The 24,355-nt window shown below is 69.1% G+C and overlaps 1 protein-coding gene across 4 annotated transcripts in view; it reads left to right on the forward strand.

Moving 5' to 3' along the window:
* The window catches only part of NBEAL2 (neurobeachin like 2), a 184,664-nt gene that overhangs the window by 132,710 nt on the left and 27,599 nt on the right, over nucleotides 1-24,355 (forward strand). For all 4 annotated transcript variants that reach the window (XM_089776846.1, XM_089776843.1, XM_089776845.1 and 1 more), the window contains 22 exons: nucleotides 229-311; nucleotides 1,988-2,080; nucleotides 2,862-3,033; nucleotides 3,178-3,311; nucleotides 5,028-5,187; nucleotides 5,355-5,457; nucleotides 6,271-6,424; nucleotides 7,392-7,550; nucleotides 7,658-7,817; nucleotides 7,948-8,033; nucleotides 8,965-9,654; nucleotides 12,561-12,739; nucleotides 14,010-14,169; nucleotides 15,119-15,256; nucleotides 15,402-15,707; nucleotides 16,216-16,365; nucleotides 17,177-17,334; nucleotides 17,670-17,794; nucleotides 17,974-18,094; nucleotides 18,917-19,074; nucleotides 20,905-21,038; nucleotides 21,513-21,620. In XM_089776846.1, coding sequence (XP_089632972.1) covers nucleotides 229-311; nucleotides 1,988-2,080; nucleotides 2,862-3,033; nucleotides 3,178-3,311; nucleotides 5,028-5,187; nucleotides 5,355-5,457; nucleotides 6,271-6,424; nucleotides 7,392-7,550; nucleotides 7,658-7,817; nucleotides 7,948-8,033; nucleotides 8,965-9,654; nucleotides 12,561-12,739; nucleotides 14,010-14,169; nucleotides 15,119-15,256; nucleotides 15,402-15,707; nucleotides 16,216-16,365; nucleotides 17,177-17,334; nucleotides 17,670-17,794; nucleotides 17,974-18,094; nucleotides 18,917-19,074; nucleotides 20,905-21,038; nucleotides 21,513-21,620 — 3,731 coding nt within the window. The remainder of the gene's footprint in view (nucleotides 1-228; nucleotides 312-1,987; nucleotides 2,081-2,861; nucleotides 3,034-3,177; nucleotides 3,312-5,027; nucleotides 5,188-5,354; nucleotides 5,458-6,270; nucleotides 6,425-7,391; nucleotides 7,551-7,657; nucleotides 7,818-7,947; nucleotides 8,034-8,964; nucleotides 9,655-12,560; nucleotides 12,740-14,009; nucleotides 14,170-15,118; nucleotides 15,257-15,401; nucleotides 15,708-16,215; nucleotides 16,366-17,176; nucleotides 17,335-17,669; nucleotides 17,795-17,973; nucleotides 18,095-18,916; nucleotides 19,075-20,904; nucleotides 21,039-21,512; nucleotides 21,621-24,355) is intronic.

A 24,355-nucleotide genomic window follows, 5' to 3' on the forward strand; every position in this document is an offset into this window, starting at 1 on the left:
TCCAGCGGGGAGGGATTTCGTTCTTGGAAATGGCACCAGCCAAACCACCAGTGGGGTCCAGAGCGCGCTGAGGAATTCGGAGGAGCTGCCTCCCCCGCCCAGCCGCTGGGGGTCAAGGGGTGTTCTCTCCCCCCCCCCCCCCCCCCCGGCAGGGAGGGAGAAGGTTGTTCTCCTCATGGGGAGCAGACCAGGGATGGCCCGTCGGTCACTAACCCTGCCTCCCCGCAGGACCAAACGTTACCTCACCCCTCAAGCCGGAAGGCGACTTCCTGGAGCTCAGCAGCAAACTGCTGCTCCACTACACGCCTCAGGTAAGCAGAGACCTTCCCAGGCACCCCTGCCGTCCCGTTTCCCATCCCCGCCCCCGAGCAGCACCTCCCCCATCCCGTCACCACCTCCCCCGTCCCGGCACCACCTCCCCTGGCCTGGCATCACCACCCCCGGCCCTCCCGGGCACCACCCCCCCGTCCCGTCCCGTCCCGTCACCACCTCCCCTGGGCTGGCACCACCACCCCCAGCCCCCGCGGGCACCACCTCCCCCATCCCGTCCCGTCCCCATCTCCCCTGGCCTGGCATCACCACCCCCGGCCCTCCCGGGCACCACCTCCCCCATCCCGTCCCGTCACCATCTCCCCTGGGCTGGCACCACCACCCCCGGCCCCCCAGGGCACCACCTCTCCCATCCCGTCCCGTCACCATCTCCCCTGGCCTGGCACCACCACCCCCGGCCCTCCCGGGCACCACCTCCCCCATCCCGTCCCGTCATCACCTCCCCTGGGCTGGCACCATCACCCCTGGCCCCCCTGGGCACCACCTCCCCCATCCCGTCACCACCTCTCCTGGCCTGGCACCACCATCCCCGGCCCGGCCCCCCCGGGCACCACCTTCCCCATCCCGTCCTGTCACCACCTCCCCTTTAACTCGATCTCCGCAGCAGCCACTCAGGACCCCAGGAACGAGGAATACGCTGGCAGACGGGCGCCCCCGCGGGTGCTCGCGGGTGTGCCTGTGCTCCATGGCCCGGGTTCCAATCGAAACAGGCCAGGGGAAGTGGTCACTCTCATGTTCCATGGGCTCGGAGCAGTCAAGTAAATTGACCCAGGCCGTGCAGAAAGTGTGTAGCAGAGCTGAGGAGGGATTCCCAGGGATTCTGGAGTCCCAGCCCAAACCTGAAGGCCACTTATTTCGCTGTGTGTCTGGCTGTCTAGGACAGTGGCATGTGTGTGTGTGTGTGTGTGTGTGTGTGTGTGTGTCTAGCTGTCTAGGACAGTGGCGTGTGTGTGTGTGTGTGTGTGTAGCTGTCTAGGACAGTGGCATGCATGTGTGTGTGTGTCTGGCTATCTAGGACAGTGGGGTGGGTGTGTGTGAGTGTGTTTGTGTGTCAGGCTGTCTAGGACAGTTGGCATGCATGCGTGTGTGTGTCTGGCTATCTAGGACAGTGGCGTGTGTGTGTGTGTGTGTGTGAGTGTGTTTGTGTGTCTAGCTGTCTAGGACAGTGGCGTGCATGCCTGTGTGTGTCTGGCTATCTAGGACAGTGGCGTGTGTGTGTGTGTGTGTGTGTAGCTGTCTAGGACAGTGGCATGCATGTGTGTGTGTGTCTGGCTATCTAGGACAGTGGCGTGTGTGTGTGTGTGTGTGTGAGTGTGTTTGTGTGTCTAGCTGTCTAGGACAGTGGCGTTCATGCCTGTGTGTGTCTGGCTATCTAGGACAGTGGCGTGTGTGTGTGTGTGTGTGTGTGTGTGTGTGTGTGTGTGTGAGGCTGTCTAGGACAGTTGGCGTACGTGTGTGTGTGTCTGGCTATCTAGGACAGTGGCGTGTGTGTGTGTTTGTGTGTGTGTGTAGCTGTCTAGGACAGTGGCTCATGCTGTGTGTGTGTGTGTGTGTGTGTGTGTGTGTGTGTGTGTGTGTGTGTGTGTGTGTGTGTGGAACCTGTGGGCATAGCCCATCGTGTGTTCCAAACCCCTGTCCTTTGCTTGCGCCCTTGTAGGCCTGTAAAAATAACATCTGCCTGGACCTGTCTCCCAACCATTGTTTCGACGGGAGGCTGACGGGACACCAAGTGGTGAACTGGGACGTAAAGGTGCGGTTCCGCCTCGCGCTTCCCCGGCTCTCGGACGCGGCAGGCGCCCAGCCGACGAGATTGGGGCTCAGTGGGAAACGGCTTCTCGGTCACCCGAGGCCGCCGAGGCGCCGCTCTGTTCACGCCTGCTTTACCCTCGGGTGCCCCTTAGAGGCCCCCGCCCCCGCTTGGTTATCGCTCGGCGTCTCTGCACCCCCAACCCCTCCAGCTCCCAGACCGGTCGCCTGGCTCCTCGCCAAGCCCTCTCCCGCCCCCCGAGCCCTGCGTCCCAGGCTCCCGTCTCGGGAGTGCCAAGCGCTGGCAGGCGTGTGCTGGGCGGCAGGCCCGTGAGACCGTCTCGCCGCCCAGGGCCCGGCCGCGGTCTTGCGGAGCGACTCGCCCGGTGCGGAGCCAGGGCTGCCGTCCGCCGGCTGGTTTCGACTCACCTGCCCGGAGGAGGCGGAGACCCGTTGCTTCCGTTGGCCCCGGGTGCGAGTGCCGCCATGGCTGGTAGCATTAAGTGGGGGTCGGTGAGGAGGAAGCAGGCACAGCCGCTGAGCCAGGCACACAGGCGGGTTTTTGCACCGCTAAGCCCTGGTACCCAGGGCGGCTGTTTCCCCAGCTGCCTGTTGGGCTGCACCGCCGGCGGCTGGCTGTGGGCCTGGGCTGAGCAGCCTTGTTCTGTAGGGTCGCTTTGAGTGTCGCTTGCGCTGCGACTTATCCGAGCGCCGCCTTCTCGGCGGTGGCCCCGTCCTGCTGCCCAGTGGATCAGCCAGGGCCCTGTCTCTTTCTCCTCCCATAGGACGTGGTGAACTGTGTGGGTGGCATGGGGGTGCTCCTCCCGTTGCTGGACCAAGTGGCGGGCGAGAAGAAGGAATCGGAGGACAGCCAAGAAACCCACGACCTGGTGGGGCCCGAACTGACGTCCTCGCGGAACCGCCAAGGCATGCTCATCCCGCTGGGCAAGTCCTCGGGTGAGCACCGCGGGGGCCGTGGCGGGAGGGGGGCCCCTCCATGTCCCTGAACTGGCTGTGGGCCTGTGCCTGGGCAGCCAGCCCCCCGCCGCCCTCGGCCGTACGCCCTGGTCCCGGGCTGACCCGTCTCGTCCCCTCCCGCAGAGAGCAGGCTGGAGAGGAACGCCGTGGCTGCCTTTCTGCTGCTGGTCAAGAACTTTATCCGGCATCACCCCGTGAACCAGGAGAGCCTGGTGCAGTGCCACGGGCCGGCCATTATCGGAGCTCTGCTGCAAAAGGTGAGTCTCCAAAGCCACCGGGCGCGCGGGGCAGCTGAACCGGGCGGGGCCGAGCCCGGGGCGTGGCGCTGGGAGGCTTCTCAGCAGCACCCGGGATGTTTTTGAGGGGAAAAGGCAACAGGACAAGCAGCATATGCAGCTCCACACACGCTATGGGTACGTCTACACTAGCTCGTTAGTTCGAGCTAGCTCGTTAGTTCGAGCTAGCTCGTTAGTTCGAGCTAGCTCGTTAGTTCGAGCTAGCTCGTTAGTTCGAGCTAGCTCGTTAGTTCGAGCTAGGTAGGCAAATGAGGGCAACCGGAGTTGCAAATGAAGCCCAGGATTTAAATATCCCGGGCTTCATTTGCATCTTCCCGGGCACCGCCATTTTTAAATCCCCCTTAGTCCGAACTCCGTGCCCGCTACACGTGGCACGGAGTAGGTAGTTCGAATTAGGATCTCTAATTCGAACTACCGGTACACCTCGTTCCACCTCAGAGACGCGCGCACACACGCACAGAGAGACACACACACAGAGACGCTCACATACAGAGGTGCACATGTGCACACACAGACACACATGCGCGCGTGCACAGACGCGCGCACACACAAACACACACAAACACAGACGCACACACAGAAGTGCACGCATACACGCACACACAGAGACGCAGTGACACACACACAGATGTACACACAGAGACTCACGCACGCACACCGACGGGCATACACACGCATGGACACACAGAGACGTGCGCGCGCACACACACACACACACTGAGAGACGCACACACACAGAGAGGCGCACGCGCGCACACACACACACAGACGCGCACACACACATTGGTCCCGCAGATGGTGCGTGGTTACCAGTCTCTCGTGGCTCACGTCCGTCTTACTGGCTTTGAGGCTTCTCCGAGGCCTGGCTTGCAGGACCGGACCCAGAGTCTAATGGCAAAAACCCCCCGTTTGACGCATGCAAGGTCCCGTTGGAGCGGATGGGTACGGCTGTGTCATGCTGCCGCCCTTCGTTCTACAAAGATGCTAATCTCCAGGTGTCCCACGGTTATCTCTGATGGTTGCTGTCAGGCGTCCCATTGGCGTCTCTTGCTTGTCTCCCACGCTCGGGGGTCCGCCGGGCTCGTCGGGTCTGCACATTTAATTCAGCCGCGGGCACAGTGGGTGTTCCTGCTTATCTTCCTGCTCACCCACCGCCCCCGCTGCCCCCCCCCCCCAATTCTGCGGAAAGTCTCAGGCCAGGCCGGCGTGGAGCCGGGACTGCGCAGGCACGAAGGGACTCACAAGAAGCCAGCCTGGTTTGCGATGTGGCCGCGAGAAGCCGCTTCGTTGGTCGTGCTGACGGGACGGGGGGGCCGTTAGCTGAGGTTGCCTGATCAGGACAGACGGGGTGAAAGAGCAGCCCGCAGGATTTAGAAGCAGGTCGCTCTTGTCCCAGGGCTAAAATGCACATCTCGGCCACAGCCCGTGGGGTGTTGAAGCCAGCGGGCCACGTCCCAGCCAGGATGCGTGGGACGCCAGGCGGTGCTGGAGGGAGGAGCAGACGCGGGAGCATACGGCTGGCTTGGTCTCCGAGCGGCAGGCCTGCTGCGACCTGCCACGCACCCCTTGGGTGTCTGCGGGAGGGCTGGGTTCCTTTGCCGTGGGTCACGTGACCCGTAGGGCCCAGGATGCCTTGCGGCGGCCGCCCGCCCAGCTCCGGTTGCTTTGCGCACGCAGGTCTCCAGCCTCCTGATGGACATGAACGTGCTGATGGCCTCGCAGATCCTCATGGAGCAAGTGGCGGCCGAGGGCCAGATCTTCCTGCTGCACCTCCTCTACCAGCACCTGCTCTTCGACTTCCGCATCTGGAGCAAGAGCGACTTTGCCGTCCGGCTGGGTGAGCACCACGCGCCCTGGGAGCTGGCTTCCTGGGGAGGGAGGGGGTGCCGGGGCGTGGGCCGGGACCGGCTGCCTCCCGGCGAGGCTTCGTTCGGCCGAGAGCCCCGGCCGCCTGGGCTCACCGAATACGGGCACTTCGTTAACCGGCTCCCTCCCCGCCGGCAGGTCACATCCAGTATCTGTCCAGCACCATCAAGGACCACAAGCAGAGGATCCACAAGAAATACGGGGTGCAGTACGTCCTGGACTCCATTCGCACCTATTACGGGTGAGCTAATGGGGCAGCGACCGGCTCCTTGGCACCCGGCAGTCAGAGGAGCTGTTCTCTGGGCCCCGCACGCTTCCATTGCTTTCTCCTCTGCCGGGGGCTTCCGCAAGCTGGGGGAGGCTGCTAGGATGCAAGCCGCTTGGGCATTGGGGAAATCCCCACTTTAGGGGGGCTAGTCCGTGGTCCTGACCTCCCCTGCACCAGAACCCTGAGGGCCCCTCCCCCATGGCTGGAAGAGCCCGGCCTACCCCCCCAAAAACCTATCACTCTCCTGGGAGGGGCTACGGCATGGGTTAGGAGAGGTTTACCCCCCCGCCCCCAAGTCTTCGGCCACCCACCGCCAGTGTTCCTGGTAAGCCGGGGATTTAAATGCCCAACTGATTAGCTGAGCACGCACTGTGCCCACGGCCGGCAGCGTGCATTTCTGCTGCTGGTGCGCATTCCCACGTGCCTTGGTGCACGTCACAAAAATTATTCTGCACACGGCTGGAAACCGTTAGAGGAGACATTGCCCACCGCCCACGGCAGATGTTCTGTGGCTGCTCCTTGGGGCTGGAGGAGAACGAACTCTCTGGCAAGAACGCTTTGCCCCGTTCCTGCCGCTTCTGCTCCTGCTTTCGGGTCCCCCGTCCCCAGCGTGCGCCGTTAGATTCGCACTCCATCCCCTTCCGTGGGTCACCCCTGGCTGTGGATTCCTGCCGCCCCAGAGTGCCTGTCACACACGCCCCGCTAGGCAAGGCGGCTCCAGCCTGGGACTGGAGGGGGCGGGGGCAGGCGTGTGTGTGGTGTCAAGTCCCTGCCTGTCCCACGCAGCGCACAGAAGGAGACGCCGCTTCCCACGGACAACGTGAAGACCGTGCAGATGTCCCTGTTCAGCCTGGTGAAGGATTTCCTCTGCCGCAGCTTCTCCGCCGAAGAGATGCAAAGTGCCTTCAACTACCTGGCTGGGGTGCAGGAGGAAAACCAGGTGTGTGGGGCGGGAGAGCCACAGGGGGCAGCGCCGCTTGGTTACAGTGCAGGATTGGAGCTCGGGAGCACCGTTCGTTGCCTGCCTCGGCTGCAGAGCCTCTCTGGGCCTCAGTTTCCCATCTTGGAAAGGGAAGCGATCCTGCCGTCACCCTGCCTGTTCCGGCAGCAAGCGCTCTTGGTGGGGCTCTTGCCATGGGGCTGTGCAGCCCCACGGGGCCCGGCTCTGGGCACGACCGTGGAACAAAGAAGGCGCCGTCAGCGAGACTGCAGGGAGGCGGCGAGCTCTCCCGGAGGCGTGAAGAACAGAGGCCAGGGCCTTGCCTCGAGGAGTGGCTCTTCCAGGGTCGAGCTGGAATCCGGCTGAAGTCAGTGGGGAGGGCTCTGTATATGTCTTTGGGGGGACGCGGTCCAGCCCTGCACCCCGGAGCCTGGAAGCCAGCCTGTGCCCTTTGTGATGGGGCAAAGGGCGGCTTCTCGCCAGCTCGCGCACCTGCAGCTGGGCTGGGCCAGGGTAAAACGCTGTGCACCCGGCAACAATCTGCCAGGCACGGGGTGCCCTGGAAGCTGACTGGCTGTTCTAGCCGGCCCGCGAGTGTGCGGCAAACAGGGCAGGAATCTCCAGCGCGCTCGCCCGCCGCGCGCTACCGATTGTGCGCACGGATCTGCTGCGCTTTGCAAAGAGGCCTGGGCACGCGACAGCAAGTCCCTGAGCTCAGTTAGATGCGGCAAGGGGGTGCACTGTAGAGTCACCCCCCCGCTTATGTTAACACCCCCCCCCCCCCGGCGGGCTGGTGCCGGAGCTGCTTTTCCAAGCACGTGGCTCCTCCAGCAGCGCCGTGACACAGACTGTCCCATGGAATCCCTGCCCGTCGCGAGAGCCCTAGCCGTGCCGAAGCTGGGGGGTGGGTGGTTGTGGTCTGGGGGGCTCGGGGCCCCGGTGTGACGGCCTGCCCGTGCAATTGCAGGTGTGCGGGATGCTGGAGGTGGTGCACAGCCTGCTGAAGGGGTCCCCCTCGCAGGAGCAGCTCTACACCTTCCTGTTTGAGTCGGGGAGCGTGGAGGTGCTCTTCTCGCTGCTCGTCCAGAGGAAGTTCTCGGACGACGTGCGGGAGAGAGTCTTCAAGGTGAGACCCGCGTCTTCCCGCCCTCCCCGGAGCCTGGGGCTGGCGGAGGCCTCTGGCCCCGCCCCCGGCGCCCGCCCAGCCTAGCGCCGCCGCTCTCCCGCCCGCAGGTGCTGTACAAGATGCTGAAGTACGAGAAGGCGCCCGAGCGCAGCAAGCACCGCCTGAAGCTGAAGGACGTGGGCTACCAAGGGCTCATCGCGTACCTGGGCGACATCCCCGTCTCCATGCTGCTCTTCCGCTGCCTCCTGGAGCAGGTCCTCGGCTCGGGTACGGCGAGGGCGGCGAGGGGCGGGCGAGAGGCTGGGGCGTGGCGAGCTGGGCTCAGCCCGGGAGCTGGGCGGGGGCCCGGGGAGGTCGTCGCGCCGCGTCCCACATCTTCTCCCTTCTCGCCCCGCAGACTCTCCGAGCTACAAGGACCTGATGGCCGTGGTGTACCTGTCCCACCGGGCGGAGCTGGCCGTCCGCCTGGACACCTGCCGCAAGGTAGGAGCCCTCGGGCGCTCGCGGAGCCGTGGCGCCTGCCGAGTAACGCCCCGCCTGCCCAGCCCCACGCGGGCTCAGGCCCGGGCCTGGGGCATCGTCCTGCAGGGCCCCAGAGCTTCTCCCTCGGCTGGTTCTGTCAGCACCCAGGCCCCTGGCACCGGAAGCTGTTGTCCTCAGAAGGCGGCTGGAGATTTTCAGGAGCTGGCGCTCACCCGCTGCCCCGTGGGACGCCGACTGGCCCTGCGGCCCGTCCCCCTCGGTCAGGGCTGGGCCGTATCAGCGGGGCCATGGGCTGAGCCTCACTCCCTAGACAGGTGCCGGCAGGCTCCAGGGCCGAGTGCAGACCGAGTGCAGTCACAGCCAGGCCGACGGGGTCCCTCGCTCCCTCCGTGGCTGGGTCCTGGCCCGCGGGGCTTAGACCCCAGCGCCCTCCCGGGAGTGGAGCAGGGAGCGACGCTGATTAGCGGGGGCTGCAGCCGCACGGGAGGGCAGCTGGCCCGGGGAGCCGGGATCGGGAGCGCCCGGAGGAGCTGGCCGAGATCCGGCTCAGCCCGAGCAAAGCTCCTCGACCCCCGGAGCGTCAGCTGCCCGCAGACCTGGGCGTGGGAAGGGGGCGGGCCCATGGGTGTTGTGGGGAGGGGCCATAGCAGGCCCTAGGAAGTGAATGGGAGACCCTTGCTGCTGGTAGTGGGGCTGCCCTGGCCTTTGGGTGACCCCCCCCATAGCACACGTGGGACCCCCGAGGAAGCCCCCTCCACCCCACGGTGCTGCTGCATTGAGGGCCACGGGAAGCACCTGCAGACCGGGGGCCTTTGTGGGCCCCGCCTTGCCCGGGCCTCTGGGACAGCTGGGGAACGGGGCAGGGGGGCGTCTGCTCGGCCGTGCCGGGCGCTGGTCCTGACGGGCCCCGTTCCCTCCTCGCCCCTCCCAGCTCTTCCACCTGATCTACTCCCAGCACGACGTGGTGAGGCAGCTGGCCAGGCTGGCCGGCTGGCAGGACACGCTCACCAAGCTCTACGTCAAGGAGTCCTACGAGTCCCGGCAGCACAGCCTCAGCCTGGTGCTCTCGGAGCGGGCGGGCCGGGCGCCGGGCCCGGAGGCCGGAAGGGAGCCGCCGGACTGCGCCAGCCCTGCCCCGGCCGACCTCCAGGACCTGGACGTCTTCCTGCCGACGGGCTTCGAGGCCTCGGACCACGAGTTTTCCGAGGGCTTCTCGGACCACTCCATCTCCCCGCCCGGCGGCGCCCGGCCCTTCTGCGCCTACCACTTCCAGTCCTTCGACTCCTTGGACCACGCCAGCCACTCCTCGTCCTCCAACGCCACCGAGGGCCCCTCCGGCGAGGGCCTCCCGTTCGACAGCGTCTACCACCCGCTCTCGCCCTTCTGCCTCTCGCCCTTCGACCTCGGCCTCGACCTGGCCAGCACCGGCTCCGCCGCCACGGCCGAGAGCGGCAACCAGACGCCGGGCAGCGTGCCGGGCACCCCGTCCCCCCTGGAGTACTTCAAACCCTTCCCGGGCCCACGGGCCCGCAAGAGCTCCAGCCTCTCCAACGTCCTGGACGAGAGCAGCTACCAGGACACGCTGCCCAGCGACGACGTCTCCAATACCAGTAACCCCCAGGTAGGCTGCCGCCGCCCCCCGAGGGCTGGCCACGGAGCCGCCGCCCCCCGAGGGCTGGCCACGGAGCCTCCGCCCCCCGAGGGCTGGCCACGGAGCCGCCGCCCCCCCGAGGGCTGGCCACGGAGCCGCCGCCCCCCCAAGGGATGGCCACAGAGCCGCCGCCCCCCCCGAGGGCTGGCCACGGAGCCTCCGCCCCCCGAGGGCTGGCCACGGAGCCGCCGCCCCCCCGAGGGCTGGCCACGGAGCCGCCGCCCCCCGAGGGCTGGCCACGGAGCCGCCGCCCCCCCGAGGGCGGGCCACGGAGCCGCCGCCCCCCCCCGAGGGCTGGCCACGGAGCCGCCGCCCCCCCCGAGGGCTGGCCACGGTGCTGCCGCCCCCCCCGAGGGCTGGCCACGGTGCTGCCGCCCCCCCCGAGGGCTGGCCACGGAGCCGCCGCCCCCCCGAGGGCTGGCCATGGAGCCGCCGCCCCCCCCGAGGGCTGGCCATGGAGCCGCCGCCCCCCCCGAGGGCTGGCCACGGAGCCGCCGCCCCCCCCGAGGGCTGGCCACGGAGCCGCCTTCCTGCTGGGGCCCCGGGGGAGTCCGGCAGGCGGGGCTGAGTCATGGGGCCGCCCTCTGCAAGAGGAGGGGTTTGTGTCCATCCCGGTCTTGGGGGCGCCCTCTTCCCGCCAACACTGGCACGTGCCAACCCCACGTGTCCCCCTGCCGTGTCCTGCCCCTGTGCAGGCTCAGCTTTATGGGGCCCCATGCGACCCACAGAATCGCTATTCGTGGTTCTGCATCTTGGTGGGTCTCCTGTCGCAGGGTGGGAGTAGCAGGGGCAGGGAAACACCAGCGCAGGGGCCGAGAGCCACGGGGGAAACACCAGCGCGGGGACCGGGAGCCACGGGGGAAACACCAGCGCGGGGGCCGGGAGCCACGGGGGAAACACCAGCGCGGGGGCCGGGAGCCACGGGGAGAAACACCAGCGCGGGGGCCGGGAGCCACGGGGGGAAACACCAGCGCGGGGGCCGGGAGCCACGGGGGAAACACCAGCGCGGGGGCCGGGAGCCACGGGGGAAACACCAGCGCGGGGGCCGGGAGCCACGGGGGAAACACCAGCGCGGGAGCCGGGAGCCACGGGGGAAACACCAGCGCGGGGGCCGAGAGCCACGGGGGAAACACCAGCGCGGGGGCCGAGAGCCACGGGGGAAACACCAGCGCGGGGGCCGAGAGCCACGGGGGAAACACCAGCGCGGGGGCCGGGAGCCACGGGGGAAACACCAGCGCGGGAGCCGGGAGCCACGGGGGAAACACCAGCGCGGGGGCCGGGAGCCACGGGGGAAACACCAGCGCGGGGGCCGAGAGCCACGGGGGAAACACCAGCGCGGGGGCCGAGAGCCACGGGGGAAACACCAGCGCGGGGGCCGAGAGCCACGGGGGAAACACCAGCGCGGGGGCCGAGAGCCACGGGGGAAACACCAGCGCGGGGGCCGAGAGCCACGGGGGAAACACCAGCACGGGAGCCGCGAGCCACGGGGGAAACACCAGCGCGGGGGCCGAGAGCCACGGGGGAAACACCAGCACGGGAGCCGGGAGCCACGGGGGAAACACCAGCGCGGGGGCTGAGAGCCACGGGGGGAAACACCAGCCGGGGGCCCTGGGGGAAACACCAGCGCGGGGGCTGAGAGCCACGGGGGAAACACCAGCACAGGAGCCGGGAGCCACGGGGGAAACACCAGCGCGGGGGCTGAGAGCCACGGGGGAAACACCAGCACGGGAGCCGGGAGCCACGGGGGAAACACCAGCGCGGGGGCTGAGAGCCACGGGGGAAACACCAGCACGGGAGCCGGGAGCCACGGGGGAAACACCAGCGCGGGGGCTGAGAGCCACGGGGGGAAACACCAGCCGGGGGCCCTGGGGGAAACACCAGCGCGGGGGCTGAGAGCCACGGGGGAAACACCAGCACAGGAGCCGGGAGCCACGGGGGAAACACCAGCACGGGGGCCGAGAGCCACGGGGGAAACACCAGCGCGGGGGCTGAGAGCCACGGGGGAAACACCAGCGCTGGGGCTGAGAGCCACGGGGGAAACACCAGCACAGGAGCCGGGAGCCACGGGGGAAACACCAGCGCAGGGACCGGGAGCCACGGGGGGAAACACCAGCGCGGGGGCCGGGAGCCACGGGGGGAAACACCAGCGCGGGGGCCGGGAGCCACGGGGGGAAACACCAGCGCGGGGGCCGAGAGCCACGGGGGAAACACCAGCGCGGGGGCCGAGAGCCACGGGGGAAACACCAGCACGGGAGCCATGGAGGAAATGCCAGCACGGGGGCCCTGGGGGAAACACCAGCCTGGGGGCTGGGAGCCCTGGCTCCCAGTATTTACTAATTTCTCCATTTGTGGTGGATGCGTCCCCCCTCCCCCACTCAGCCCTTGCTGTGAATCGTATCCCAGCCCCGCGTGCAAACAGGGCGCGGCGGCGAGGCAGGGAGACGGGGCTCTTGGCTCTGTGCGGGGAGACCTGCCCAAAGCTGTGTCTGGTGCCCGGCCGTTAACTGCGGGTCTTAGGCGCCCGGCGCCCAGCTCACACACGTCTCCTCGCGGGCTCCCCGCCCATGCCTTTCCCTGCGTGACGCAGGCCGGACACGGTGCTCTTCGGTCTCTACAGAGCTCACGGGACCCACAGGATCCCTGAGACCCATTTGTCCCCTGCTGCCCTCTGCCACTTGGCAGCCAGACGTCCCTGGTCATGGCTCTCGGTGCCGGCACTCCATCCCCGGATGCCCCATTCTGACCGGGTCCCAGCAGGGCAGGGGTGTCCCCCAGGGGGCGCCATGCCCACCCTCAGCTCTGGGAGGAGCAGGCGGGGAGCTGAGCCGGCGGGGGGAACAGCTGATAGCCTGTGCTTTGCTGCCCGCCTCCCCCAGCAAACCCCGGAGGAGGAGCTGTGCAACCTGCTCACCAACATCATCTTCTCGGTGACCTGGCGCGGGGTGGAGGGCTGGGACGACGCGGCCTGGAAGGAGCGCGGGCAGGTCTTCTCCGTCCTCACCAAGCTGGGCACGGCCTGTGAGCTGGTGCGCCCGCCCGACGAGATCAAGCGCAGGTGAGTGCCACCGGGCTCCCGACGGGGACCCCCCGGGGCAGGGGGCTGGAGGTGGAGAAATAGGGTCAGAATCAGCCCCAGTTAGGCCAGGGGGCCCGCGCCCCTGAGCTGTGGGTTCCTGGCGTGTTGCCGTGGGGCTAAGATGGCCTCTCGCTTGGGGGCTCACTGGTTCATTTCACCTCTTCTGGGCCAGGCTCCTGCCCTGAACCCTTTCTCTTCCCCTGTCGCATCTTGGTGGGCCGGGGCTCGGGAACGTGGCCCTTTGGGAACGGTGGTCAGAGAGCCAGCGCCCCCCAGAGAGCCCCCTGCTAGTCCAGCCCTGCGCCCCACACCCAGCTCGGCCCGTGCCCCTCGCTCCCGGCCCTGCGCCCCACACGCAGCCCGGCCCGTGCCCCTCGCTCCCGGCCCTGCGCCCCACACCCAGCCCGGCCCGTGCCCCTCGCTCCCGGCCCTTGCTGTCTCAGCCCTGCGCCCCCACACTAAGCTGGCCCCAGGCCTCTTGCTCCAGACTCAGCCTCCTGCTCATACCAACCCAGACCTCCTGCTTCCCCTCCTGGCCCGGCCGATATCCCTCGCCCCATCCTGGCCCGGAGCTCCCCCTCTCTCCTGGCCGGCCCTTTCTGTGCCCGGCTCGGGCTCCTCGTGTGTCCCATGAGTGGGGCCCGTTTCATGATGTCCCCACACACCGCGTGGCCACCCGGCCATGGACTTGACCTTGGGCCTCCGTGGAGGGGAAAAGCCGCCAGCAGCAAGGAGCGAACCCGTCTGTTCACGAGCGTCTCGTGGCAAATATCAGAGCCCCGGCCGGGGGGCTGCAGAACATGGGGCCCCGAGACGCTCCCTGGGGGGCTGGTGCTTGGCAGAGAAACTGCCTCTCAGGCACCTGCTGGCCTGGGACTCAACATGTGGGGAGCTTCACTTCCCACCTCTGCCACCGCTTGCCTGTGGGGTCCTGGGCACATCCCTTAGCCTCCCCATGCCTCAGTTTCCCCTCTGTAACATGGGGATGACAACACCGTCCTGCCTTGCAGCAGGGTGGAGGATTTTGAGGCTCTCGGTTGCTGTATTCATGGGGGTCACGTGGGCCCCGGGAAGAGAGGTGGCATGACGGACACGCAGGTCAACGGACAGCTGTGTGCTCAGCGCCTGGGGGTGTCGGGAGCCCCCCTGCTCAGTGCGGCATCGGGGGGACGAGCGGGTTGTTCCTTGGAGCCGGCCGCCCCATCGGGCGCCTGCGCTTCCCCCCCAACTCCCCGTCCCTCTCCCGCAGCCTCCTGGAGATGATGCTGGAGTCGGCCTTCACCGACATCAAGGAGGCGGCTCCGGCCGCCCTGCCCAGCCTGGCGCAGAACGTGCTCAAGCTGCTGCGGCTCCTCCAGGATTTCCTCTTCTCCGAGGGACACAACAACCAGGCCCTGTGGAGCGAGAAGGTGCGGCCAGCCGGGCCCGAGGGTGCAGGGGCCTGTCGGTAGCGGGTGGCTCTCTCCCCTTGCTGCCGTTCACGGGGAGCCGGGGCATCGGCTGTGGGGTCCGTGCTTCCTGGGGGGGGGCTCTCCCACGAGCACCCCCGCCCGGTTCCCTCCCTGAGGCGGGGGAAGCATGGGGCGGGGGCAGGGCGGGCCCAAGGGTGCAGGGGCCTGTCGGTAGCGGGTGGCTCTCTCCCCTTGCTGCCGTTCACGGGGAGCCGGGGCATCGGCTGTGGGGTCCCTACTTCCCGGGGGGGGGGCTCTCCCACGAGCACCCCCGCCCGGTTCCCTCCCTGAGGCGGGGGAAGCATGGGGCGGGGGCAGGGCGGGCCCAAGGGTGCAGGGTGCAGGGTGCAGGGGCCCCGTTGGTAGCGGGTGGCTCTCTCCCCTTGCTGCCGTTCACGGGGAGCCGGGGCATCGGCTGTGGGGTCCCTGCTTCCTGGGGGGGGGGGCTCTCCCATGAGCGCCCCCGCCCGGTTCCCTCCCTGAGGTGGGGGAAGCATGGGGCGGGGGCAGGGAGGGCCCAAGGGTGCTGGGTGCAGGGGCCCCGTTGGTAGCGGGTGGCTCTCTCCCCTTGCTGCCGTTCACGGGGAGCCGGGGCATCGGCTGTGGGGTCCTTACTTCCTGGGGGGGGCTCTCCCACGAGCGCCCCCGCCCGGTTCCCTCCCTGAGGTGGGGGAAGCACAGGGCAGGCCCAAGGGTGCAGGGTGCTGGGTGCAGGGGCCCCGTTGGTAGTGGGTGGCTCTCTCCCCTTGCTGCCATTCACAGGGAGCCGGGGCATCGGCTGTGGGGTCCCTGCTTTGCAGGGGGGTGCTCTCCCACGAGCGCCCCCGCCCGGTTCCCTCCCTGAGGCAGGGGAGGGCCAAGGCCGCCCGTGCGGGGAGGGGTCACTCTGCCCTTGCTGTGGCTGCAGCTCTACGAGGGGGTGAACAGCCTGCTGGACAAGCTGGGCGTGTGGTACCACCTGGCCAACGGCACCTCCGACCTGAAGGAGATGGCGCAGATCGGCCTGCGCATCCTCATCGGGTACAGCGCGCTCGAGGAGGCGCAGGTGAGCCAGGCGACGGGGGCGCCCTGAGGGGAGGGGACGGGCTCTGAAGGGACGGGGGGAGGCTCTGGGGGCCCCAGAACCACAGTAGCTCCCCCCCATATTGGGACACCCCCCGGGGGGGTAACAGCCTCTCCCCTGCCCCCAGCTGCACTCGCTGGCCTACGTCAAGCTGCACAGCCTGCTGCAGACGGCCTCGGCCCCCACGGCGGAGGAGGCCTGCTACCTGCTGGGCAAGCTGGAGAGCCCCCTGAGCCGCGCCCTGCACCCCAAGTCGGAGGCCTTCTCCTGGCTGCTGCCCATCCTCCGCACGCTGCTGGACCAGTGCTACGCCAGCCTGCAGCTGCAGCGCCTCCTGCCCTCCCTGCCCCCCACCAACGGCAGCCCCACCTTCTACGAGGACTTCCAGCAATTCTGCACCAGCCCCGAGTGGCGGGCCTTCATCGAGAAGCACGTGGGTGCCCCGGGGCGGGGTGGGGAGCATGGGGCACCACTGCAGGGGGAGGGAGGGCTGATGAGTGGTTAGAGCTGGGGGGGAGGGTCAGGCGTGGGCTCAGTCCCCATCTCTGCGGGGGGCGGGGGCCGGCTCAGCTGTGTCCATGGAGTTGCTTTGTTTGACCACCCAGCCACGGATGCCAACAGCCAGGCCCCAAACCGGGATGTGGGGGGTAAATCCAGCTGAAACTCCATGCCACCGTGAGGGGCGGGGCGGAGAGAGAAAAGGGGTGGGGCTTAGCGTAGGGGGCGGGGCCTTGGACAATCAATCAATCACTGCCACCCAAGTAGCGGCAGCTGGGAGCTGCAGCCACTTGGAAACCCTGGGCCCCTCCACAATTGGAATTGACGGGCGCTCGCTGCTCGCCTTGTGCTAAGGCAGCGCCCAGGAAGTGCACGTCGCCCGCCCGGCCGCCTCCGCCCCAGCCCCGGCCGCTCACGGGCTCGTCTCCGCGTGGCCTTGGCAGGTGCAGCCCGTGATGGCGCAGTTTGAAATCGACACCTTCGCCAAGAGCCACGACCTCATGTCCAATTTCTGGAACTCCTGCTACGACGCCCTGATGAGCAGCTCCCTGCGCAGAGAGCGGGAGAAAGAGGAGAGCAAGAGGAAGTTCCAGGTCTGTGCCACTGCTCTGCGGCCCCCTGTGGCCCGGGCCCGGCCCACAACGCCGCCGCTCGCACCCAGACGGCCCGGCCCACCGTCTCCCACAGCAACCCCCTGCGGCCCGGGCCCGGCCCACAACGCCGCCGCTCGCACCCGGACGGCCCGGCCCGCCGTCTCCCTCAGCAACCCCCTGCGGCCCGGGCCCGGCCCACAACGCCGCCGCTCGCACCCAGACGGCCCGGCCCACTGTCTCCCTCGGCAACCCCCTGCGGCCTGGGCCCGGCCCACAACGCCACCGCTCACACCCAGACGGCCCGGCCCACCGTCTCCCTCAGCAACCCCCTGCGGCCCGGGCCCGGCCCACAACGCCGCCGCTCACACCCAGACGGCCCGGCCCACCGTCTCCCTCAGCAACCCCCTGCGGCCTGGGCCCGGCCCACAACGCCGCCGCTAGCACCTGGACGGCCCGGCCCGTCGTCTCCCTCGGCAACCCCCTGCTGCCTGGGCCCGGCCCACAACGCCGCCGCTAGCACCTGGACGGCCCGGCCCGTCGTCTCCCTCGGCAACCCCTTGCGGCCCAGGCCCGGCCCACAACGCTGCCGCTCGCACCCGGACGGCCCGGCCCACCGTCTCCCTCGGCAACCCCCTGCGGCCCGGGCCCGGCCCACAACGCCGCCGCTCGCACCCGGACGGCCCAGCCCACCGTCTCCCTCGACAACCCCCAGCAGCCTCCTGCTGTAGCGTCTCCTCTTGGGGAGCCTGCTCGCCCTTCCCGACCCCCTTCCTGCCCCCCCAGCCCTGCCTCACTCTCTGCCCCCCGCCAGGAGCTGATCCTGGAGCCGGTGCTGAAGCGCTCCAAGCACGAGACCGTCCGGCACGCCACCGTCCTCAAGCAGCTCAACAACCACCATGGCGTGGTGCTCAAGCAGTGGAAGGCTCTGCGCCGCCTGCTGACCTCGCCGCGCTCCGCCTGGGCCGACCGGTCAGCACAGCGCCGCCTTCGGGCTGGGGGGCGGGTTCTGCCCAGAGCCCCCTGGGGCAGCCGGGGTGCGGCGGCCAGGCCCGTGAGGAATCCCACGCTGCGAGCTGAGCCTCGGTTCCCCCGGCTCCCGGGCTCAAAGCACGCTGGGGGCGAATGGGCCCCGATCCGGCGGGTCACGTGCTTTCGTATCCCGGCGGCAAGGGGGGCTCGCACGCCCAGGCATCCTGCGTGGGGGGCTGTTCTGTGGGTCGGGCTGCGTTCCCCCGGGCTGACTCCTGCTGCCCCCAGCTTTGGGGGTGCTTGGCGCTCGCTCACTCGTTCCCCCCACTCCCCAGGAACCCCCCAGAGATCCACTGGAAGCTGTCGAGTGCCGAGACCTACTCCAGAATGAGGCTGAAGCTGGTTCCCAACTACAGCTTCGACCGGCACTCGGAGGCTAGCGCCTTGCGGGACAACCTAGGTGAGCGGGGTGCGAGGCCGGGAGGGATACCCCTCGTGCCGGAGCCCCTGGCTGCCACGAGGCTGGAGCCTCCTCCGTCGGTATCCGGACAGGGTGCCGTGCGGGGGGACGGCGCCACTCCCAGCAGGCACGCCGCGGCCGGGCGGTGGGCCGGGGGGTTCAGACTCTGTCCGTTCCAGGCGCGGATCACTCGCACGGCCCCGCCGAGCCGCTGCCGCTGGCCGTGGCCAAGGAGGCGAAGGTGAGCGAGCTGGAGGACGACCAGCTGCCGGAGGAAGACCTGGAGTTCTTGGACAATCCGTGAGTCTCCTCGCCGGCCCGGGGCGGGGGTGAGCTCTGGTTGGCCGTGCCGGGGCAGGAATGGAGCACGCCCTGCAGCGGCCAGTCTCCGTGCTGGCCCGTCTCGGGGAGGGCTGCCTGGCCCGTTCGCTCCCTGGCTTTTCTGCTGGTGGCGTCACGGCCTCCAAACCGCCGTCGCCCCATGGCAGGCCCGGACCCGGAGCTGGGGAACCTGCAGCCGTTACGTTGTGAGCGGGAGGGGGGGCAGAGACCACGTTAGGCGCGCGGGGCCCGATCCTGTGTGGGGTCTCCGGGCCCTGGCACAGCGTCGCTCCAAGACAGGGGCGGGCACGTCACCAGGGTCGCAGGCTGGTCCCAGAAGGGGCAGGGCGTCGGCCGGAAGGGGCGGGTCCCTCTAGGCACCGCTTGTGGGGAGGGGAGACTCCATGCGCTCCCCTGTGGGGTGGAGGAGCACAGGAGGTCGCTCCCCTCTTCCCCCTGCCTGCCCCCGCCACGTGGCCCTCACTGGGGGAGGAGATTTCTCATGCTCCCCTCCCCCCGATTGGCCTGGGGGCAGGGAAGCACACGAGGTCTCTCCACCACCCCCCCAAGTTGTGCTGGGGGCGCTGCCCCCCCCGGACAGGCTGGCGCTCCTGGCGGGGGAGGCGCCGCGCTGCCGGGGCCGGTGTGGGCCGAGTGGCGGTGAGCGGCCCGCGGGTGCTAACGGATCCGCTGCCATGCGGCGTACGGCCCCGCGGCTCCTGCGCTCCGGCCAGCCTCCCGGGCAGGGGATGGAGGCGGTGGGCACCTGCTAACGCTCGGCCCCCTCCCCACCGCCGGCAGGGCGGAGCCCAAGGAGCAGAGCCAGCGGGAGAAGCTGGTGATCTCTGAGGACTGCGAGCTCATCACCATCGTGGCCGTGATCCAGGGCCGGCTGGAGGTCACCACGCAGCACGTCTACTTCTACGACGGCAGCAGCGAGAAGGAGGAGACCGAGGAAGGTTCGTGAGCTCTCGCGCACACGCACCGCCCCCTCCTCGGCCGCACCTCTCCCGCGGAAACCACCGCCCCCTCCTCGGCCGCACCTCTCCCGCCCCACAGAGTGCCCGCTGATCCCCCCGCCCGCACCTCTCCCGCTGCGCAGAGCACCGCCCCCTCCTCGGCCGCACCTCTCCCGCCCCGCAGAGCACCGCCCCCTCCTCGGCCGCACCTCTCCCGCGGAGAGCACCGCCCCCTCCTCAGCCGCACCTCTCCCGCGGAGAGCACCGCCCCCTCCTCGGCCGCACCTCTCCCGCGGAGAGCACCGCCCCCTCCTCGGCCGCACCTCTCCCGCGGAGAGCACTGCCCCCTCCTCGGCCGCACCTCTCCCGCCCCGCAGAGCTCCCGCTGATCCCCCCACCCGCACCTCTCCCGCCCCGCAGAGCTCCCGCTGAGACCACCGCCCCCTCCTCGGCCGCACCTCTCCCGCGGAGAGCACCGCCCCCTCCTCGGCCGCACCTCTCCCGCGGAGAGCACCGCCCCCCCCCCGCACCTCTCCCGCGGAGACCACCACCTCGGCCGCACCTCTCCCGCGGAGAGCACCACCCCCTCCTCGGCCGCACCTCTCCCGCCCCGCAGAGCTCCCCCTGAGACCACCGCCCCCTCCTCGGCCGCACCTCTCCCGCGGAGACCACCGCCTGCACCTCTCCCGCCCGCAGAGCTCCCACTGAGACCACCGTCCCCTCCCCCCCCCCTCAGCTGCACCTCTCCCGCCCCGCAGAGCTCCCGCTGATCCCCCCACCCGCACCTCTCCCGCCCCGCAGAGCTCCCGCTGATCCTCCCACCCCGCAGAGCTCCCGCTGATCCCCCCGCCCGCACCTCTCCCGCCTTGCAGAGACCACCGCCTGGACCTCTCCCACCCCGCAGAGCTCCCGCTGATCCCCCCGCCCGCACCTCTCCCGCCTCGCAGAGACCATCGCCTGCACCTCTCCCGCCCCGCAGAGCTCCCGCTAATCCCCCCGCCCGCACCTCTCCCATCGCACAGAGCTTCCACTGATCCCCACACCTCTCCCACCCCGTCTCACCCCCTCTGATTCCCCCCCCCCCCCCCCCCCCCCCCCCCCCCCCCGACCGCACCTCTCCAGCCCTCACCTCTCCCATGGCATCTCGCCCCCTCTGATCCCCACCGCCAACACCTCTCCCGCCCCACATAGCATCCACTGATCCCTCCACCCGCACCTCTCCCTCCCCATCTCACCCCTTCCGATGCCCCCTGCCCGCATCTCTCTTGATCCCTCTGATCCCCCCACCTGCATCTCTCCCGCCCTGTCTCGCACCCTCCGATCTGCCTGCCCGCACCTCTCCTGCCCCATCTTGCAGCCTCTGATCCCCCTGCTCTTCGGAGTACGCTAATCTCCTTGCTAGCCCTGCAGGAGAGTAGCAGCTATTGGCCGTGGTGCTGGGCACACAAGTAAGAAGAGACAATCCCAGCCCTGAAGAGCTCACGGCCTCGGGGGCGGAAGGTGACTCAGGCGGGAGACGAGGAAGTGAGATGCGGAGGTTAAGTGACTTGCCCCAGGTCATGCGGAGAATCTGTGGCACAGCTGGGAATCGAGCCCAGATCTCCGGACTCCCAGTCCAGTGCCTGAACCTCGAGGCAGGCTTGGGCTCAGACCTAGGTGTGACGCGGGGGAGCCGGCGAGGCCCGGACGCTCCCCGGAGTCCTGCTCTGGGTCTGCCCACTGTGACGGTGGCTGGCTGAGGCGGGTGGGTGTCTAGGATCAGGCCCTGCGGGGCTGGGGGCTGTCCTGGAGGGGGAGTACCAGCAGGCCTGCCTTCTCGCCTTCCCCCAGGCATCGGCTACGACTTCAAGCGGCCCCTGTCCCAGCTGCGGGAAGTGCACCTCCGCCGTTACAACCTCCGCCGCTCGGCACTGGAGTTCTTCTTCATCGACCAGGCCAACTACTTCGTCAACTTCAAGAAGCAGGTTCGCCCCGCGCCCTGCTGCTTTCCCAGACCTGGGCCCGCGACCCTGCGCGGCCTCGTGAAGTCGGGAATGGCTCACGCCTCTGATCCGGGGCCGGCTCCTCTGGGCCCCGTGATTTCATTCCTGATTTACACCGGGGGAACGGGAGTCGGGCCCCTGGGTCGCTGTCTCCTTCACGTGGTCTGTCCGTGTCGGTCAGCGAGGGCCCCCCGGCCCTGACTGCCCCCAGCCGGAGGGGTGGGCCCGACCTCGCCGAGGGGCATGGATCCCTCTGCTAGGGAAGGCTGTCGGGAGAGCTGGACGCTGTCGGCTTCCTGTGTCCGACCGGGGCATGCCCCGCCGTGCCTCAGTTTCCCAGTCTGTAAAATGGAAATTGAGCCTGATTCCTCTTGGCCAAGAGCTGGAGGGTTGCCCGGTTGGGGGCCGGACGTGTCCTCCTCCAGGTGCTTCAGGTGCCTTGTTTTGTCCCTGCAGGCTAGAAATAAGGTGTATTCCTGTATCCTGGGCCTGCGCCCCCCCAACCAGATCTACTTCGGCAGCCGGTCGCCCCAGGAGCTGCTGAAGGCCTCAGGACTGACTCAGGTGCCATTAGCGTCTTCCTCCCCCTCCGCGTCGCTCCCCTGCAGAGCGAGTGCGCCCGTCGGGGCTGCCTGTCGCCAGGCGGGGAGCCGAGAGAGCCGGGCAAACCTCCCCCCGCCTCTCGCCCTGCGGGTCCGGCCCTGCCGTGCCCAGCCGGGGCATGGTTGTGAGATCCGCCGGGCGGCCCGGCACCCGCCTCGCGCATCCAGGGACCGAGCGCTGGCTTGGCTCCCTCGGGGTCGCAGGGGATCTTGCGCAGGGTCGGCCGCTCGCCTGGCCTCCCGCGGGCGCCGGGTGTGCTGGCGGGGGGGGGGGAGAAGCCACGAGGCTCCCGGCGAAGGACTGAGGCCCAACGGGCCCCTCTGTGCTGGTTAGACGAGCAGCCTACGGCGGCTGTGTCCCGAGAGGGTCCTGCCCCATCCCCAGCGTAGCCACTCCCAGCCCCCCAGAAAGTCTGCTCCCCAGCCGCATCCTCCCGCTGTCCCCCTCCGCCACGATTCCCCTTCACCCCCCAGCACCCTCCCGATTCCCCTTCGCCCCCCAGCACCCCCCACGATTCCCCTTCGCCCCCCCAGCACTCTCCCGATTCCCCTACGCCCCCCCAGCACCCCCCACGATTCCCCTTCGCCCCCCAGCACCCCCCCACGATTCCCCTTTGCCCCCCAGCATTCCCTCGCGATTCCCCTCGCCCCCCCAGCACCTCCCCACGATTCCCCTTCGCCCCCCAGCATTCCCCCGCGATTCCCCTTCGCCCCCCCAGCACCCCCCCACGATTCCCCTTCGCCCCCCCAGCATTCCCCCGCGATTCCCCTTTGCCCCCCAGTACCCCCCTACGATTCCCCTTCACCACCCAGCAGCCCCCCATGATTCCCCTTTGCCCCCCCAGCACCCTCCCGATTCCCCTTCGCCCCCCAGCACCCCCCCGATTCCCCTTCGCCCCCCCAGCACCCCCCCACGATTCCCCTTCGCCCCCCAGCACCCCCCACGATTCCCCTTCGCCCCCCCCAGCACCCCCCCATGATTCCCCTTTGCCCCCCAGCACCCTCCCGATTCCCCTTTGCCCCCCAGCACCCCCCCCCCCCACGATTCCCCTTCGCCCACCAGCACCCCCCCACGATTCCCCTTCGCCCCCCAGCACCCCCCCACGATTCCCCTTCACCCCCCCCAGCATTCCCCCGCGATTCCCCTTCACCTCCCCCAGCACCCTCCCGATTCTCCTTCGCCCCCCCAGCACCCCCCCGATTCCCCTTCGCCCCCCAGCATTCCCCCGCGATTCCCCTTCACCTCCCCCACCACCCTCCCGATTCCCCTTTGCCCCCCAGCACCCCCTTATGATTCCCCTTCACCCCCCCCACCCCCCGCGATTCCCCTTCGCCCCCCAGCACCCTCCCGATTCCCCTTTGCCCCCCAGCACCCCCCACGATTCCCCTTTGCCCCCCAGCACCCCCCACGATTCCCCTTCGCCCCCCAGCACCCTCCCGATTCCCCTTCGCCCCCCAGCACCCCCCCGCGATTCCCCTTTGCCCCCCCAGCACCTCCCCACGATTCCCCTTTGCCCCCCAGCACCCCCCACGATTCCCCTTCGCCTCCCCCAGCATTCCCTCGCGATTCCCCTTCGCCCCCCAGCACCCCCCCACGATTCCCCTTCGCCTCCCCCAGCATTCCCTCGCGATTCCCCTTTGCCCCCCAGCACCCCCCCACGATTCCCCTTCGCCCCCCAGCACCCCCCCGCGATTCCCCTTCGCCTCCCCCAGCATTCCCTCGCGATTCTCCTTTGCCCCCCAGCACCCCCCCACGATTCCCCTTCACCCCCCAGCACCCTCCCGATTCCCCTTTGCCCCCCAGCACCCCCTCACGATTCCCCTTCACCCCCCAGCACCCTCCCGATTCCCCTTCGCCTCCCCCAGCATTCCCTCGCGATTCCCCTTCACCCCCCAGCATCCCCCCGCGATTCCCCTTTGCCCCCCAGCACCCCCCACGATTCCCCTTCGCCCCCCAGCACCCCCTCACGATTCCCCTTCACCCCCCAGCATTCCCTCGCGATTCCCCTTCACCCCCCCAGCACCCCCCTATGATTCCCCTTTCCCCCCAGCACCCTCCCGATTCCCCTTCGCCTCCCCCAGCATTCCCTCGCGATTCCCCTTCGCCCCCCCAGCACCCCCCTATGATTCCCCTTTGTCCCCCCAGCACCCTCCTATGATTCCCCTTCACCCCCCAGCACCCTCCCGATTCCCCTTCACCCCCCAGCACCCCCCCGCGATTCCCCTTCGCCCCCCAGCACCCTCCCGATTCCCCTTTGCCCCCCAGCAGCCCCCCACGATTCCCCTTCGCCCCCCAGCACCCCCCCACGATTCCCCTTCGCCCCTCCAGCACCCCCATGATTCCCCTTTGCCCCCCAGCACCCCCCCACGATTCCCCTTCGCCCCCCAGCACCCCCCCGCGATTCCCCTTCGCCTCCCCCAGCATTCCCTCGCGATTCTCCTTTGCCCCCCAGCACCCCCCACGATTCCCCTTCACCCCCCAGCACCCTCCCACGATTCCCCTTCGCCTCCCCCAGCATTCCCAGCATTCCCCTTTGCCCCCAGCACCCTCCCGATTCCCCTTCACCCCCCAGCACCCTCCCACGATTCCCCTTCGCCTCCCCCAGCATTCCCCCGCGATTCCCCTTTGCCCCCCAGCACCCTCCCGATTCCCCTTCGCCCCCCAGCACCCTCCCGATTCCCCTTCGCCTCCCCCAG

This window comes from Pelodiscus sinensis, chromosome 2, assembly GCF_052426305.1.
Source record: "Pelodiscus sinensis isolate ZL-2025 chromosome 2, ASM5242630v1, whole genome shotgun sequence".
Classification (NCBI taxonomy): domain Eukaryota; kingdom Metazoa; phylum Chordata; order Testudines; family Trionychidae; genus Pelodiscus; species Pelodiscus sinensis.